Source organism: Aethalodelphis obliquidens, unplaced genomic scaffold (assembly GCF_003676395.1).
Source record: "Aethalodelphis obliquidens isolate GAN/ISIS:26980383/991018 unplaced genomic scaffold, ASM367639v1 scaffold53, whole genome shotgun sequence".
Lineage (NCBI taxonomy): Eukaryota > Metazoa > Chordata > Mammalia > Artiodactyla > Delphinidae > Aethalodelphis > Aethalodelphis obliquidens.
In genome coordinates, this window is record NW_020837997.1 from 12292314 (window position 1) to 12308820 (window position 16507).

Sequence of the window (16507 nt, forward strand, 5' to 3'; positions counted from 1 at the left end):
TTAGGGACTTAAAAATAACAGTAATAACAATAACGGGGTGGATGTCACCATGGATCTAGAGCTCAGTATGCCCTAAGCGCTTCATACGTATCAGCTCCTTGCCACCTCCTGGCAACCCAGCCAGGCCTGTGAGATGCTTTCGCACATTTGAAGAGAAGACTCTGAGGCTCAGGGAGGTTAAGCGATTTGCCTAAGGTCACACAGCAATTAGCTCTGGGCCTTGGAGTGTGGCAGGTGGGAGGGGCCTGATTCTCTTTCTCTGGCATTTGATGGTGATTCCCGCCACCTTTGTCCTTGACCTGAGAGACAAATGGGGGAGGGGGGCTAGGGGTCCTGTCTGGCTGGGCTTGTCCATTTCCTCTCCCCCACAGTCTGGGGTGGAGGGTGTGAGGGCTGCAGAGGGGCCTGGCTCTACTCGCCCTCCATCTAGGCCTCCGGAGCCAATAACGCTGAGCTCAGCGTCTGTCTGCTTCACCCGGCTGCCAAGGAGCCTGATTATTTTTAGATAAGATGGAGGGGCGGGCGCCGGGGTGGGAGGGAGCCCCCAAGCCCAGCGGGTGGGGCCGGAAATGTCACAGCTGCAGAAATATGCCCCTCGGCCCCCTCTCCGGGGATCCTGAGTGGCAACCCAAGACCACAGGCTGGGCTCCCAGGACTCGGAAGGCAGAGGCGGTGGGGAGGGGGCCCGAGGGACCAGGGACTCACCTCTCTGGCCCTCTGTTTTCCCGTCTGTGAAATGGGCGTGAGAGTTCCCACCTCATATGGCAGAGGCAGGATTAAATGAGTTATCCTCACTTGACAGATGAGGAAACTGAGGCTCAGCGAGCACTTCCCCACGACTGAGCCAGCCCCTCCACTCGGGTTCTCGCCATGGTTCAGGACACAGGCAGGCTGGCGCTTAGTGACCTCCGACATCCATGACCCCCTGGGGCAGCAGCCAGGGAGGGGGCCGTGCCATGCTCCAGACCACGGCGCCGGCCCAGCCTAGCACTGGGCTGATGTCTCCTCCCCTCCTGAGTGGGGGTCCCTGCGATGTCACAACTCCCCCTCCCTGTCTTTGCAGATGCAGAGCAAAGTGGCAGTCCCCGGGCGGGGATGGGCTCCGACCAGGAGGACAGCAAGCCCATCACACTGGGTGAGTCTGGAGGTGGCGGGGTGGAGGGCACGGGCCCATCCCCATCTTTTCTTTAGGAATCGTTTCCGGAGCGCCCCCTGTGGGTTCTGTGTGGTCCTGCGTGAGCACCTGAGTCACTCCTCCCAGCCATGCTGTGGAGTAGGTGCTGCAGTTGTCCCATTTTGCAGAGGCAGGGACTGAGGTCTGGAGACGAATATGGGCCTTCCCAGGGGCATCCAGGGAGCTGGGGTTGGAACCCCCGACCCTGAGCTCCGGCGTCTGGGCTCTGAGGTGCTCCCCCCATGGGAGAGGCCCTGGTGGGCCCTGCAGTCTCATGGGACATTGAGTGGATGAGTAGGACAACTCAGTTCTGTGTTGCGGGTGTGGGAGCAGAGCCAGAAGGACAGAGAGGATTTGGAAGCTTCAGAGTCCCTGCTTCTACTCTGGCTCCCTGACTACTCCCTCCCACAGTCTGTCCTCCTGAAGTGGTCAGAGGGTACCCGTGAGCACCTGAGTCAGGCCCCGCCCATCCTCTGCCCACAGCCCTCCAGGGTCCCACCTCCCGGGGGTAAAAGCCCAAGTCCTCCTGCCTTCCCCTCCTCCCCTCCTCCCTCTCCCCGCCTCGCTCACTCTGTTCCAGACACACAAGCCTCCTCGCTGTTCCTCCAGCACACCAGGCACCACCTGCCCCAGAGCCTCTGCACGTGCTGTGCCTGCGATCTGGACAGCTAACTACTTTCTCTTGCTCCAGATCCCCCAGGTCTCAGCTCAAATGCCTCCCTCTCAGAAAGATCTTCCCTGAGCCCCTCAGCTCAAGCAGCCTCAGTCACTCTCAATCTCAGCCCTCTGTTTTATTTCCTTTCGAGGAAGTTAGTGATCGCGTATGTATTTGCTTAGTTGCTTAGTGATTGCAAATGTGTTTGCTTCTCACCTAGTGGAACATCACCTCCTCAAGGGCAGAGGTGTTTGTTTTGATCACTGCTGTGTCCTCAGTACCTAGAACAGGACCTGGTACACACTAGGTGCTCAAAAACCATTTCTAGAAAGCAAAAAAGGAGAGAAGGAAGGATGAAGCAGAGGGAAAAAGAGAAACCAGAGGGATTGTATATTAGGGGCAAGGAAGGAGGAGAGATGAGAAGGGAGAAAGGAAGAAACAGCCAGTGGGTGAGGGCATCCCCGTTGGAAGGTCCGTCACAGGCATGCACAGGGAGGCTGGATGGTTCCAGGAGGTTCACAGGCCCCCAGGCCACACCTCACTGGCCATCTGTGACCCGAGTCCTCCTTGACCTCCTGTGATCCCCAGGCGCCTCCCTCCAAGCCAGATGTTCAAGGCAGGCGGCGGGGGCCATGGCGCTTGGCCTGGTCCCGTGGGGAGCTCCAGCGTCTGGTAGAGGAAATCACTTCCTCCCCGCCCGCCAGGGAGTCCCCTGGAGATGGAGCTGGGCGAGCACTGCACAAACAGGAAACCCCGGTGGGGGTGGGGCGGAGGGGCGTGCTGACAGCAGTCGGCCAGCTGGGTCAGCAGGAAGTGGCCACGGCCACTTCCCCCTGGACACTGGGAGCCACCGCCCTGTCCTCCTCGGGATGTTGTGGTCCTGAGCCTCCCATCGTGGGCCTGGGCAGGTAGTAATTGCTCAATGAATGGTGGACACAAAGCTCATAAGCAGGGGGCTTGCGTGGTAGACAGCTGAGGAGCTGGGCACCGCTGTGAGCTACCTGCGGCCACTGCTGCCCCCTGGGGGCATGGACAAGAACTGCTCCCACCCCCCCTCCCCCAAAGCCGAGAGCTGCCGTTCTGTGGGTCCCACCTCCACTCTGACCACTCTCTCTGGCTCCTTCAACTCCAGCCCTGTTGGCCTCCGATTTGCCAAGTGCATCCCACCCCCAGGCCCTTTGCACAAGCCACTCCCGCTGCCAGGAACATCGTAACCCACAGGGAGGTGGCAAACGTCAAGTTTAATATCATCCTCATCGGGGCAGCCAGTTCTCACAAGGCAGTTTCCCTGTGCCAGGTGCTGTCTGGGCACTACCCAGATTTTCACCCACGTGTTCGCCTTATCCACCCCTACCTTGAGATCTTGGTTCAATGTCACCCTCCCAGGGAAGCCTTCTCTGAGCCCTTCGTGTAAAATAGGTCCCCTCCCCAGCAGGCTCTCCCGACCTTGACTGCCTCACCACTGCCTGACACATCTCACATTTAACTGAATCATCTTTAATAACTTTCTTTTTAAATTGCGGTACAACACACATAAAATGTAGAATTTTAACCCTATTAAAATGTACCGTTCAGTGACATTAAGTACATTCACAGAGCTGTGCACCCATCACCTCTGTCTAGTTCCAGAACATTCTCATCAACCCACAAAGCAACCCCATCTCCATTAGTCACTCCCCCTCCCCGAGTGACCGGGAACCCACTCTCTCAGTGGATTTGCCTGTTCTGGACGTTTCCCATCAATGGAATCACACAGTGTATCCTTCTGTGTCTGGCTTCTCTCACTTCCCTCGTGTTCTCAGGGTCCATCCACATTGTAGCGAGTGTCAGGGCTTCACCTCTTTTCACGGCTGAGTGACGTTCCCGTGTGTGGAGGGACCACATTTTGTGTATCCATCATGGTTGATGGACATTTGGGTTGTCTCCAGTTTCAGCTACTGTAAATCATGCTGCTGTGAACATTCATGTCCAAGTGTTTTTGACTTCCTGCTTTTATGTGGCGTCCTTCGCCCACCCTGGGCTGTGAGTCCAAGAGGGCAGCTGCTCCTGTACGTCTTGTTCCCCACTGTGTCCCCAGTGCCCAGCTCGGGGCGGACACTGGAGGTGCCTGGTAATGGGTCCTGCCTGAGAGGGTCTCCGGGTGTGACAGGCCTGCTCCCAGCTGTCTTGGGTGGGCCAGTGCTCCTGCCCTCTCGAGGCCAGCCTCAGTTTCCAAATCCATGAAGTGGGTCTAAACAACCCCAGCCCAGAGAGGAGGGTCCCTCTTCCTTTGACATTAGGCGGGAATGGGTCTGGGCACACTGGGGATTTAACTGCTGCCTGTGGACCCTCCATTCACCCCATGGTTCTGAGCCCCTGCCGTTTGCCAGGCTCTGGTCCGGGCACTGGGGACACCACAGAGCTCACAGCCTGGAAGCAGAAGGCTAAGAGACTGCAGCATTGCATGGGGTGATGAGTGAGGCAAAGGAAGCAACCTGGTCCCTCCTAGGTAGTAGCATTCATAGCTCACAACCACCCGAGATGACAGGGTGTATGGTCCCCACTTTTGAGATCAGGGAGCATCAAAGCTCAGGGAGGTAAAGTGACTTATCCAAGATCACACGCCGATTGGGCAGCTGAGATGTGAACCCAGGTCTGGCCTCCACTTGTGTGCGCAGCCTGCCATAGCACGGGGGCTCCCGAGGAGGGCTGGGAGGCGGTGTGAAGCCCAGGCTGGAGAAGGGGAGGCTGGCTGAGGCTGCCGTGAGAAGGACTGAGCAGAGACTCAGGAAAGGAGATCCGCTCCAGCTGTGTTAGGGCAGAGGAGTCCCCGTCGGCTTGGAGGGGCTGAGCTGGCCATTCTCCTGCTGCAGGGCTGTGGTGGTTGGGGAGGGGGGTAGACAGGGTGACTGGCCAGGTTGGGTCCAGACCCCGGAGTCTGGGCAGCCTGGAGGTGTCAAGGGGGGGAACAGACCCAGCTCAGCTGGCCGCCTGCTGACCCCCATCCTTCCTCTCTTTTCCAGACACCACCGACTTCCAGGAGAGCTTCGTCACCTCCGGTGTGTTCAGCGTCACTGAGCTCATCCAAGTGTCCCGGAGTAAGTGTCCCCGCCCACCCTGTGCTGGGACCCGAGGTGGGGGGGTGGGCTCACACAGGGGAGGACTGTTGGAAAGGAGAAGTGGCTTCGGGATGGGGGCTCTAAGAGGGAAAGGGACTCGGGGAAGGAGGAGGAAGTAGCCCATCACCCTGCCCTCCTCCCCCACATCCTCTCCAGCCACCCTTGTCACCAAGCCTAAGTCTCTAGGAAGGGCGGTATCCAGGCCTTTCCCAGAGTCTAAGGTCAGGGTGACATGCTCTTCCCCAGAGAAGACTCCAGATGCTGGGTGGAAGGGCTAAAGAACCTTCTGCCCCAGTATCCCCCATTCCTGGGACCTCCCTCACCCCCCCCAGGAGACCCCAGAGGCCCCCCCCCGCAACCTATTTCACCTCTTGTCCTCTTGCCTTACCTATGGACCTGCTGGGGACCTACCCCCATCCCCAGACACCCCCATTTGAATCCTACCCCAGGGACCTCTGGGCACTATCCTGCCTTAACCTTAACCCTTGCCCTCCCCATCCAGATCAGCAGAGCCTGGCCTCTGAGAGTTCTGGGAAGCTTGGCCTTCAGCTTTGTCTATGCTTCTGCCTCACAGTGTGACCTTGGCCTCTCTCAACGGCCTTGTTCTTCTGACCCATCGTATAAGGCCAGTTTCAGCCAAATTAGGAATCAGGCCAATCTGGGAAGCGGTTCCTTTTCGTTCTGCCAGCCCCAAGATGGCTCTCCCCACCCCTCCAGGGCAAAGTGCAGCCCTGGACCTTGTTCCTCCCTCATCCTCCTCTCTGTCGCCCTCCACAGCACCTGTGGTGACTGGAACAGGACCCAACTTCTCCCTGGGGGAGCTGCAGGGACACCTGGCATATGACCTAAATCCAGCCAGCACCGGCATGAGAAGAACGCTACCCAGCACATCCTCCAGCGGGTATGTCCCCGGGGCCCCACCTCTGGGCACCTCACGCCCCCCCCCCACCTCCATCTGGCCCCAGCTGGTTCATTCCTCTCCCTGTTTTCACGTTCTACCTGGGAAACTCTTATTCATCTTTCAAAACCCAGCCCCCAAGTGACTCTTTCCCCAGCCCTGACATCCCACGCTGGGCTCCCACAGCCTCGAGTCCTACAGGCCTAGACCCTGCGACTCCATGAGAACACAGATATCGGTTCTTGCTGAGATATGCTGTGTGATCGTGAGCCGGTCACATTCTGTTTGCCTCGGTTTCCTCACCTGCTAAGTGGGACCATAATCCTACCAGGTTGTTCTGAGGATTACAGTAGGTCAAGCGATCAGCCAGGCTTTCAGGGCTTTAGTCTCCACTCTGCTAGCTTGCTAGCTTGGCCCTTTGCTGAGTCCCTCCCTGCCCCTGGCCCCAGGTGTCCCACCCAAGTGATGGGCAGGTTAAAGGGGATGTCATCTGAGAAGCAGCCGAAAGTCCGCGACTCGCGTGACGTCTCGCGATAGCACCCTCCTCGCCCTGCCCCCTAAGAGCCGGAAGTAGCAAAGCCCGCCGGGCCCGTCTCCGTGGTAACCGGTCTGCTGGCTTCTTTCCTCGCCCCTTAGGAGCAAGCGGCACAAATCGGGCTCGATGGAGGAAGACGTGGACACGAGCCCCGGCGGCGATTACTACACCTCGCCCAGCTCTCCCACGAGTAGCAGCCGCAACTGGACGGAGGACATGGAAGGAGGTGGGGCTGGCGACGGGGGCTGACCGACCTTCCGGTCTGGGTTACCGCGACAGTGACTACGTGTTCCGGCAGGCACTGCGCGGGCACCCCGGGCGGAGAGTCGGCCTGGAGCCGCGGGGCCTCCTGGGAATTGTAGTCTCGCAGGCTGCGCGCGGTTGGAAGTAAAGTCCGGGTTCGCGTTCCCGGAGCTCTTCGGTTCCGCTCTGGCCGGGGAGGATGGAGATTATCCCTTGCCCGACTTTCCTGCCCTCCGCCTGTTAACGGCCCATCTCTGTGGGGTTCCTGCTATACAGAATTGACTCAGTAGCGATTCTGATCAACAGGGTGCTTCATCCTCGGGTCGCCGTAGACGCTCAACTACAGCGTCCTGATACGTGGGTTACCTTTCCACTGGGGTCCTCCCTGTAGTCCTTTTTTTTTTTTTTTTTTTTGCAAGATTCCCATCTCCATGGGATCTTGCTCTCTGTGAGTCCAGTTCCATAGGAGCCCTGCCTCTTTTCTTATAGCATCCTTTTCCTGGTAGATTTTCTTGTTGCTCTTCTGTCTTCATAGGGTCCTCTCCAGGGTGTCTGTTTCATGGGGCTCCTGTTCTGTAGGGTCAGCAGTTCCGTAGAAGCTTTTTTCTGTTGAGTGCTGGCTCCTCCTGATTCTTTGTTTACTTACCGTCTCCCTAAGGGCATTCTCCAAAGATTTCCCTTCTTTGGAGTTTACATCTCCATCACAAGGTTCTCATCTAAAGAATCCCTTTCTGGGAAGTCCCTGGTGGTCCAGTGGTTAGGACTCGGTGCTTTCACCACTGCTGTGGCCCGGATTCAATCCCTGGTAGGGGAACTAAGATCACGCAAGACGCGCCGCGCAGCCAAAAAAAAAAAATCCCTTTCACCTTAAGATTCTGCTCTTCAGTGGGCCAGCGTTGCACTTAAAGGAAATGGTTTGCAGAGGAGCCTGTGGGGAGGATGCCCCTGGCATTCCTCAGATTCTCAGCGGGGTTTCTGCCCCCAGCTTTAGAAGCATGTCTCTACCCGGTCCCTTATCCCTTAACAAGGGTTCACCCCACTGTATAGCCTAGTGGTTATGAACGTGGACACTCGAGTCCCCCAGCCCTTGCAGCTTCCTGGTGACCCCACCTCTCTGCGCCTCGGCTTCTTCATCTGTAAAATGGGGGTGTTAATACCTGCAGTACCCACCCCATAGGTTTATTGTAGGGATTAAGTGAATTAATGCATTTGATGTCCCTAAAACAGGCCTGGCACATAATAGGTACCCAGTATACCTTAGGATTTGTTTTCTTCTCTCCCCCTCCTCCTCTTTCCCTCTTCCCTGTAGAGTCTGATTTCTTATAAAGATCTGTCTATATAAAGTGCCATACCTATAGGATTCTTGAAAAGCAACATAACATTACAATTAAGAGGGCAGGTTCACTATAACAGAAAAGAATCTGATATATATATATACATATATATATATGTACACACATACATATATATATACTTATATATATGGAACTGAAACATTTTGCTGTATACCTGAATTATTGTAAATCAATTCTTCTTCAATAAAAGAAAGAAAGAGAGAGAGAGAGAGAGAGAGAAAGAGGGCAGGTTCAAGCATCAGAGAGACCAGGGTTCAAATCCCGGCTCTGTCTTTGGCTGTGTGGTGTGTGGGCTGTGTAACCTTGGGCAGGTGACTTAACATCTCTGAGCCTCGGTTGCCTCATCTTCAAAGTGGGAGTGATGAAAACCATCATTCTTTTGGAGAGTTGGAAGGAGGACACGATAGAATGTGACTTAAGCAACCACCTGGCACATACGTGACCAGGAAACAGGAGAGTTTCTTTGGTGTTCATGTCTTTATAAAATTCCCATCTCTTGGAATCGGTCTCTAACACAGCTGGTTGTGACACTTGAGGTCCCAAGCCTCCTCCCTCTTCCTCATTGTGGGTTCCCAGGTATCTAATGCTGGGAGGACCTCTCTATTTATTAGGCTTTAACTTTTTTTTTTTTTTTTTTGCGGTACGCGGGCTCTGACTGTCGTGGCCTCTCCCGTTGCGTAGCACAGGCTGCAGACGCGCAGGCTCAGCAGCCGTGGCTCACGGGCCCAGCCGCTCCGCAGCATGTGGGATCCTCCCGGACCGGGGCACGAACCCATGTCCCCTGCATCGGCAGGCGGACTCCCAACCACTGCGCCACCAGGGAAGCCCTAGGCTTTAATTCATGGGTCAGAGTGTCTCTACGGTCTGTCTCTGTGGGTTCCCTATCTTTCTAAAGTTTGTCTCTATAAAGACCTGTATTCAGTAAGCTTTAAGTCTGATTGTAGATAACAGAAAATACAAAAGGAAGTGCATTTCTCTCACAAATAAATGTCCAGCCATCAGCCGCCCTGGGCAAGTGTGATGTGAGGGACTCAGTCTCCTGCCTTATGTGCCACTGAATGTGGTTTTCATTCCTACCTCATGGTCCAAGATAACTGCTGGAGCTCCAGCCATCATGTCTGCTTTCCAGCCAGCAGGAAAGAAGGGTCAAGTCTGGGCATGTCCTCTCCCTTTAAGAATAATTTTCAGAAGATGCACTTACCCCTTCTGCTTATCTCTGGGCCCCTGAGTTAGTCCTAAGGCCATACTCTGCTGCAAAGGATGCTGGGAAATGTAATCTTATTTGGGTCAATTATGTGCCCATCTCACATCAAGGGTTCTGTTACTAAGGAAGAAGGATAAAGCAGATATTGGGAGACAGTTAACTTCTGCCCTATCATTTACTGATTGGGAACTCAAAAGCACTTCTCACTAACACTGTGATTGAAGAGGTTGTCTACATATAAAATGAATACTACTTGGAGCTGAAAGACAGCCTGGGCTGATGTAGCCACAGCATCCCTGAGAGGAAAAATGATAGCTTTAATTGGAAAAAGAGAAAGGCTGGAAATAAAGAACCCAGCATTCAATTCAGGATGCTCAAAAAAGAAAAACAACATTTTGAAAGGAAGGAAATGCTAGAGAGAGTCACTGGGGCTTGATCCAACCTTCCTACACTGAGACTAAAGTGGCCATGATGGGGGAGGACAAAGAGGAAGCCTGTACCATCTTCTGGTGTGTGATGGGGAAATCACAGAGCTGGAAGGGAATGCCAGAGGGGGTCAGTCCTCCTATAGCTCCCATTGGTTGCCTCAGGTGATGGCAGACTCACTCCCTCCTGTGGGAGTCTCAGTACAAACCTCTAGTGTGTGCCTGCCCCTGCCTTCCGGGTGCTCACAGGCTCGTAGGGAGATGTGAATTCTATCTTTTCCTCCCTCTCTTCTCCCTCCCTCTTCTTCCCCTTCCTGCCCATCCTTCTCCTCCTTTTTCTCCTCTTCCTGGTTTCCTCCGGCTTCCTGTCTAGACAGTCCCCAATTAGCTGTTCATTAAGGGGGTTAAGCTGATTAGAGTACTCTCTCCCTTCCTCCGCTGTGGCCACCACGGGCAGCGCCCAGCTAACCCCCCAGCCCCAGCCTTCTCACTCCGGTGCCCTGGAGGGGCAGAGGCCTGGGGGAAATCTTGCCAGCCCCGCCCAGGCAAGACCCCTGCAGCCACATCTCTCAGACCCCATACACCAGCTTCCAGCCCTTTGCCCCTTCCGTGCCCGGGCCAGGAGCACCAGGAGTGCCCTTTATCCTCCTGGCCACATCCTCCCAAGGCCTTCCCTGATTACCCAGCCAAGCGGGGCAGAAAGGGGGTCCCAGAGTGCTTTGCTCTTGCTGCTTCTGTGGCCCTCCCCCAGGGGACATGGGCCTCCCACAGGCAGTTATTATATGGAGTGAAGCAGGGAACTCCAACCTCTCTCCTCTCCCCCCATCTCTTTCTGAACTTGGAGGGCAGGAGGGGTTGGCAGAGCGCGGCCTGAGGAGTTAGAGTTGCCTTTGAATCCCAGCTCCACCACTTCTTGGCTCCCCAGGACCTCCCAGAGGGTCAGTTCTGCCCCCAGAAGACACTGGGCGGTGTCCGGGACGTCTCCGGCCATCATGACTGGGGGGCTCCTGGCATCCAGTGGGTGGGACCAGGGACGCTGCTCCACCCCCCACAGCGCCCAGGATGGGCCCGCTGAGGATGACCGGTGTCAGCAGTGCTGGGGGTAGTGGGGGAGGCCATCCCACGTGTTAAGTGCCCAGTGAGTGGCGGCCAATCCCAGCAGAACTGCGCTCCGTCCACCCGCCTGTACACTCGCACACTCTCTGCCCACCCTGTGTTCCGGGCCCTGGAGACCCAGTGGTTGCCTGCAGGGGGCCCCCCAGGGGAGCTGGCACTGCAGGGGGACAGGCTAGTTTGTCAAGCAGACGGGTGGGTGCTCAGATGGGGGATGTACAGGCCCACCTGTTGGATGAAGCGTATGTGCTTAAACGGGGAACAGACAGGCACGTGTGACAGGCAAGTGGAAAGATGCTTGGGGCTGGGCACCTACAGGCACGTGCGTCCGTTAAGGTTTGTGTCTTCGACGGGGGACGTAGGGGTGCCTGACGCTTACGTGGAGATATGTATGTTAATCAGAAAGATGGCCACTCGGATCGGGGAGGTCAGGGGCACGCCTGTTAAATGGAGAGACACGTGCTTTGATGGGGCATGTATGGGCACTGTGTTAACCAACATCGGTTGCTCACGTGGGGCCGTTCCCAGCATGTTTGTTCAGATGCAGGAACGCAGGCAGGAGAGTGACTCTTTCTTGCAGCGCCGGGGGCCCCCCGCCCCCCTCCTGGACCCTGGCTCCCAAAGGCCCCATCTCAGGAAGCTCTAGAAGGGCCTACGGAGGTGCAGCTGGGGGCAGGGTCCACGCCGGGCTATTTCCATCCAGGACAGGCTGTTCTAGGAAATCCTAAGTGAGCGTCTGACAGCCGTAACCTCATTCCCCCTGCAGCCCTGAGCCAGCCGGGAGCCCAACACAAACACACACACACACACACACACACACACACACACACACGCACGCGCACACGCATGCGTGCATGCACGCACGCATGCACGCACACACAGCAGGGCCAGCCTCCTCCCTGCCGGCTGCCCTGGATGCCACCAGCTCCTCCCGTCCCTGGGAAAGCCCGGGCCTGCACCCAAGGCCCCGCTCGGCCGCCAGGTCCCTCTGGGCCGCCAACTGCATCCCAGGACACGCTCCCCCGCCCCGCTCACACACTGATGCGCACCCAGAGCCGACCAGGGCAGCAGCGTCTGTAACAGCAAAAGCAGATGGTGGCCTGAGTGCCCATCGGGGGGCTGGTTCCCAGAGCTGGCTCACCCCTGGCCGTGCCATCGCAGAGAATGAAAGCACCGCACATGGAAATGCCACAGTAGGGGTGGGGGGAATGCAGCAGCAGCTCAGGTGGGACAGCCCTGGGGACCCACGCAGATGCTCACTCACAGAACCATCAACCCGAGACCCCAGAAACAGTGGTAGCGGGCCTCGGAGGAGGGCAGGGGTCCTAACTGGGGTGGCTCTGCCCCAGGGGACACTGAGCCATGTCTGGGGACATCTATGGTTGTCATAACTGGGGGTGTACCTGGCGTCGCGTGGGTGGAGCCAGGGAGGCTGCACCACACCCCACGGCGCCGAGGACGACCCACAGAGAATGACCCCGGCCCTGATGTGTGCAGCCTGAGGGCCACCTTCTGCGGGGTGGCAGGCAGTGTGTCCCTAGAGACTGTCATACTGGGTGAAGTCAGTCAGAGAAAGACAAGTATCACATGATATCGCTTATGTGTGGCATCTAAAAAAAAAAAATGGTACAAACGAACTTATTTACAAAACAGAAGTAGAGTCTCAGATGTAGGAAAGAATCCTATGGTTGCCAGGGGGCAAGGGAGAGGGAGGGATAAATTGGGAGATTGCGATTGACATATACACACTACTCTGTATAAAATACCTGGCTAAGGGCTTCCCTGGTGGCACGGTGGTTGAGAGTCTGTCTGCCGATGCAGGGGACGTGGGTTCGTGCCCCGGTCCGGGAAGATCCCACATGCCGCGGAGCGGCTGGGCCCGTGAGCCATGGCCGCTGAGCCTGCGCGTCCGGAGCCTGTGCTCCGCCACGGGAGAGGCCACGGCAGTGAGAGGCCCGCGTACCGCAAAAAAAAAAAAAAACCTGGCTGATAGGGACCTGCCGTGTGTAGCACAGGGAACTCCGCTTAGTACTCTGTGGTGACCTATGTGGGAAAGGAATCTTAAAAAGAGGGGATATATGTATGTGTATAACTGATTGACTTTGCTGTGCACCTGAAGCTAACACAGCATTGTCAATCAACTAGACTCCAATAAAAACTATTTAAAAAAAAAAAACAACCCTCACCATGTGTGAATCCACTGTGGGCCTCACTGGGTGCGTTTCACTGTAAAATGGATTTTAAAACAATTCCTAAACATGTCTGTCTCCAGATCCCCACTTACCCCAGAGCCCAATTCCAGAGAAGGGGCCAGGCCAAGGACTCTGCCTTTTTTCAGACACGTCGTCATCCTTTGCTGTCACTAGAAAAAGCCTCTGCAGAGGGGGGTGGGAGTGGGGGGTGGGATGCAGGGAGGCAGGCGGGGGGCATTCGTGGTTCTTCAGGGCAGACGTGTGCCCCGCATCTCTGGGGTCCGTCTTCCATGTCGTGACAAGGCTCCTCCTTAGCCAGCATCCATTCTGTGCCACGGCCTCCACGGAGGCTGGATGTGCCCATTTTACACCTTTTATTCATTGAGGCCAAGCTGGAGACCTTCTGGGTTCCCCAGGGCCACCGGGGTAGATAGTGAGACCCCCGTCTGCAGAGGAATGGCAGCAAGTAATTCCAGTGCGTGGGTGTGTGCCAGGCCCTGATCTAACGGCTTTACATGTTGTATTGCATTTAATACTCACGATGACCCTACAGGGAAGGTTCTGTCCCCCGGGTAAGGATTGGTGGGGGGGCACAAGTGCAGAGCCACTTGGGCTTTGGGGCTTTGGACCAATCCTCTGCCCACCCTGCGGCCTTCTCCAGGGCTCTGGTGTCCCTGGGGGGCAGGGGGCAGCCCTGAGCCGACTTACGTCTGGAAGGAGAGAAGGTGGGGGCCGGACTCTGTCGTCCAGGGGCCCGTGTGGCATCAGACTCCTCCTCCCGTGGGCCGTGTGACCCTGGGCGGCCCCCTTCCCAGCTCTCAGCCTTGGTTTGCCCCTCCTTACAATGGGCTCCCAGCCCCTCGTCCATGGGTTGCTGGGAGAAGGGGGGGCAGGGGCTCTGCGGGGAGGTGCAGGGGTCCTGGGAGTGGAATAACCCTGCCTGCCGGCCCTTGACCCTCTGGCCCTCCCCGCAGGCATCTCATCCCCGGTGAAGAAAACAGAGATGGACAAGTCCCCTTTCAACAGTCCGTCTCCCCAGGACTCGCCCCGCCTCTCCAGCTTCACCCAGCACCACCGGCCCGTCATCGCCGTGCACAGTGGTGAGCACTGCGGGCCCCGGGCGGGGAGGGGCGGCTGAGCCCTCTAACCAGGCCACTTATGGCCGGGAAAGTCCCACCGGCCATCTGACCACGAGTCCTATTGCTGTAGCCTCCCACCCGGGCAGGAAAGCCTGCAGCTGCCATGGTAGAGAGCACCTGGGCCTGACTCTTTTGGGGCCTCAGTTTCCCCTTCTGTACATGGAGGTGCAGCCCGGGACTCACCCCTCAACCTGCTCCCCATGTGTCATACTCAAGCGGCCCACCGACGGACCCGGGGGCGGAATGGCCGCAACAGGAGGCAGACACCCAAAAGGACACACACAGGCCACACAGGGGTACGGGAGCTCTCAGCCACACAGACAGGAAGTACCACGCTCACAGCGTGGGGTGTGAGCTGAGCCCGTCACCCGTCCACTGGGCTCATAAACGTCCCCCTCCCAGGGCTGTCCATAGGACCGAATGAATTAAATCAGAATGAGTTAAATAAGAGCTTGAATGTCATCTGTTGCCCCTTGGTTGTGATAATGATGATTTAGTTCCATACAAGGGCAAATACACATACAGGGCAGAGGCAAACATCAAAATAGCACAACAGTTTAGACTAGGAGCCAGCCAAGCAGGCCCCCCCAATTGCCACTGTTCTTGTAAATAAAGTTTTATTGGCGGAGGGCCACACCCATCTGTTTACATGTCATCTGTGGTGGCTTTCAGGCAACGACGGCAGAGTTAAGTAGCTGCATCAGAGACCCTATGGCCTGGAAAGCCGAAAGTAGTTACTGTCTGGCCAGGGGCTAGAGAGAGAGGAAGGGGGAGTGACCACTAGTGGACACAGGGCTTCTTTTGGGGGCAGTGAACTGGTTCTGGAATTACAAAGTGAATATACTAAAAGTCACTGACTTGTTTAGAAAAAGAAAAAAAACAAGCAAATACCACACTGGAATATTACTCAGCCATGAAAAGGGGTGAAGCACGGACACTCACTACAACGTGGATGGACCTTGAGACCACAATGCTCAGTGAGAGAAGCCAGACACAGAAGGACCCACAGTGTGTGATTCCATTGATGGGAAATCCGCAGACAGAGAGTGGCTTCCTGGTTGTCAGGGGCTGGGCGCGGTGCTAATGGGGACGGGGTTTCCTTTCAGGGGGATGAGAATGTTCTAAAAGAGATTGTAGTGATGGTCATACAGCTCTGTGAATGTGCTAAAAAAACACAGTGAATTGTACACTTTAGAAGCATGGACTTTATAGTGTGCAAATAATATCTCAATTAAAAAAATATATTGACCCACCAGCCATTTATGGAAAGAGTTAACCAAGCCCCGGGTCAGGGTGTGGCCAGTCAGGCTGGGCTCGAACCCTGGGTCTGCCACCTGCTTGCTCTGTGGCTGGGGCAGAGGACATTCCCTCTGAGAGCCATGGTCATCCTCTGTCTTTTTTTTTTAATTTTTATTCAGTAGTCAGGACTTCCTCTGACCACAGCCGGGAAATGTTCTCTCTGATTTTTTTAAAATTAATTAATTAATTAACTTATTTATTTTGGGCTGTGTTGGGTCTTCATTTCTGTGCGAGGGCTTTCTCTAGTTGTGGCAAGTGGGGGCCACTCATCGCAGTGCGCGGGCCTCTCACTGTCGCGGCCTCTCTTATTGTGGAGCGCAGGCTCCAGACGCGCAGGCTCAGTAGTTGTGGCTCACGGGCTTAGTTGCTCCGCGGCATGTGGGATCCTCCCAGACCAAGGTTCGAACCCGTGTCCCCTGCATTAGCAGGCAGATTCTCAACCACTGCGCCACCAGGGAAGCCCCCATCCTCTGTCTTAAAAAAAGACGTGATGGGAATTCCCTGGCGGTCCAGTGGTTAGGACTCAGCGGTTTCACTGCCGAGGGCTCAGGTTCAATCCCTGGTAGGGGAACTAAGATCCTGCAAGCCAAAAATAAATAAATTTAAAAAAATAAAAATAAATAAAAGTGCTGCAAGAGGTGACGCCAGAACTCTGTGGGGTCACAGTAGATTCATCGAATCCGGGCGTGTAAATGACAGCAGGGCCTGGTCGTGGCAGATGCCACTGGGCCGCCACATATTCGTATTATTAAAGGTGCCGCAGCGTGGGCGTGACGCACACCCACAAACACAGTCACTCGGAGACAGGGCGGCCTGGCGGGAGCCCCTGGTGACCACTGCCCCCCTCCTCTCCACAGGGATCGCCCGGAGCCCTCACCCGTCCTCGGCCCTGCACTTCCCCACCACGTCCATCTTGCCCCAGACGGCCTCCACCTACTTCCCGCACACGGCCATCCGCTACCCACCTCACCTCAACCCCCAGGACCCGCTCAAAGATCTCGTGTCGCTGGCCTGCGATCCGGCCAGTCAGCAGCCTGGACCGGTGAGTTTGGGGGGCACGACCTCCCTGGGGCCCTGGCGCGAGTGTCAGGCAGCCCTTCCTCCGCCAGGGCAGCTTCTGTTTTACAAACGGCCCCTGGAGCCAGACCGGGTGGGAATGCAGGCTTTTGCAGATGTC

General features: G+C 56.3%; 1 protein-coding gene across 7 annotated transcripts in view; it reads left to right on the top strand.

Annotated features, from left to right (window-relative positions):
- NFIC (nuclear factor I C) overlaps positions 1-16507 on the top strand; it is a 65700-nt gene that overhangs the window by 41866 nt on the left and 7327 nt on the right. For all 7 annotated transcript variants that reach the window (XM_027085562.1, XM_027085560.1, XM_027085563.1 and 4 more), the window contains exons 3-8: positions 1064-1135; positions 4832-4906; positions 5705-5828; positions 6462-6586; positions 13867-13992; positions 16188-16372. In XM_027085562.1, the coding sequence (XP_026941363.1) occupies positions 1064-1135; positions 4832-4906; positions 5705-5828; positions 6462-6586; positions 13867-13992; positions 16188-16372 (707 nt within the window). The remainder of the gene's footprint in view (positions 1-1063; positions 1136-4831; positions 4907-5704; positions 5829-6461; positions 6587-13866; positions 13993-16187; positions 16373-16507) is intronic.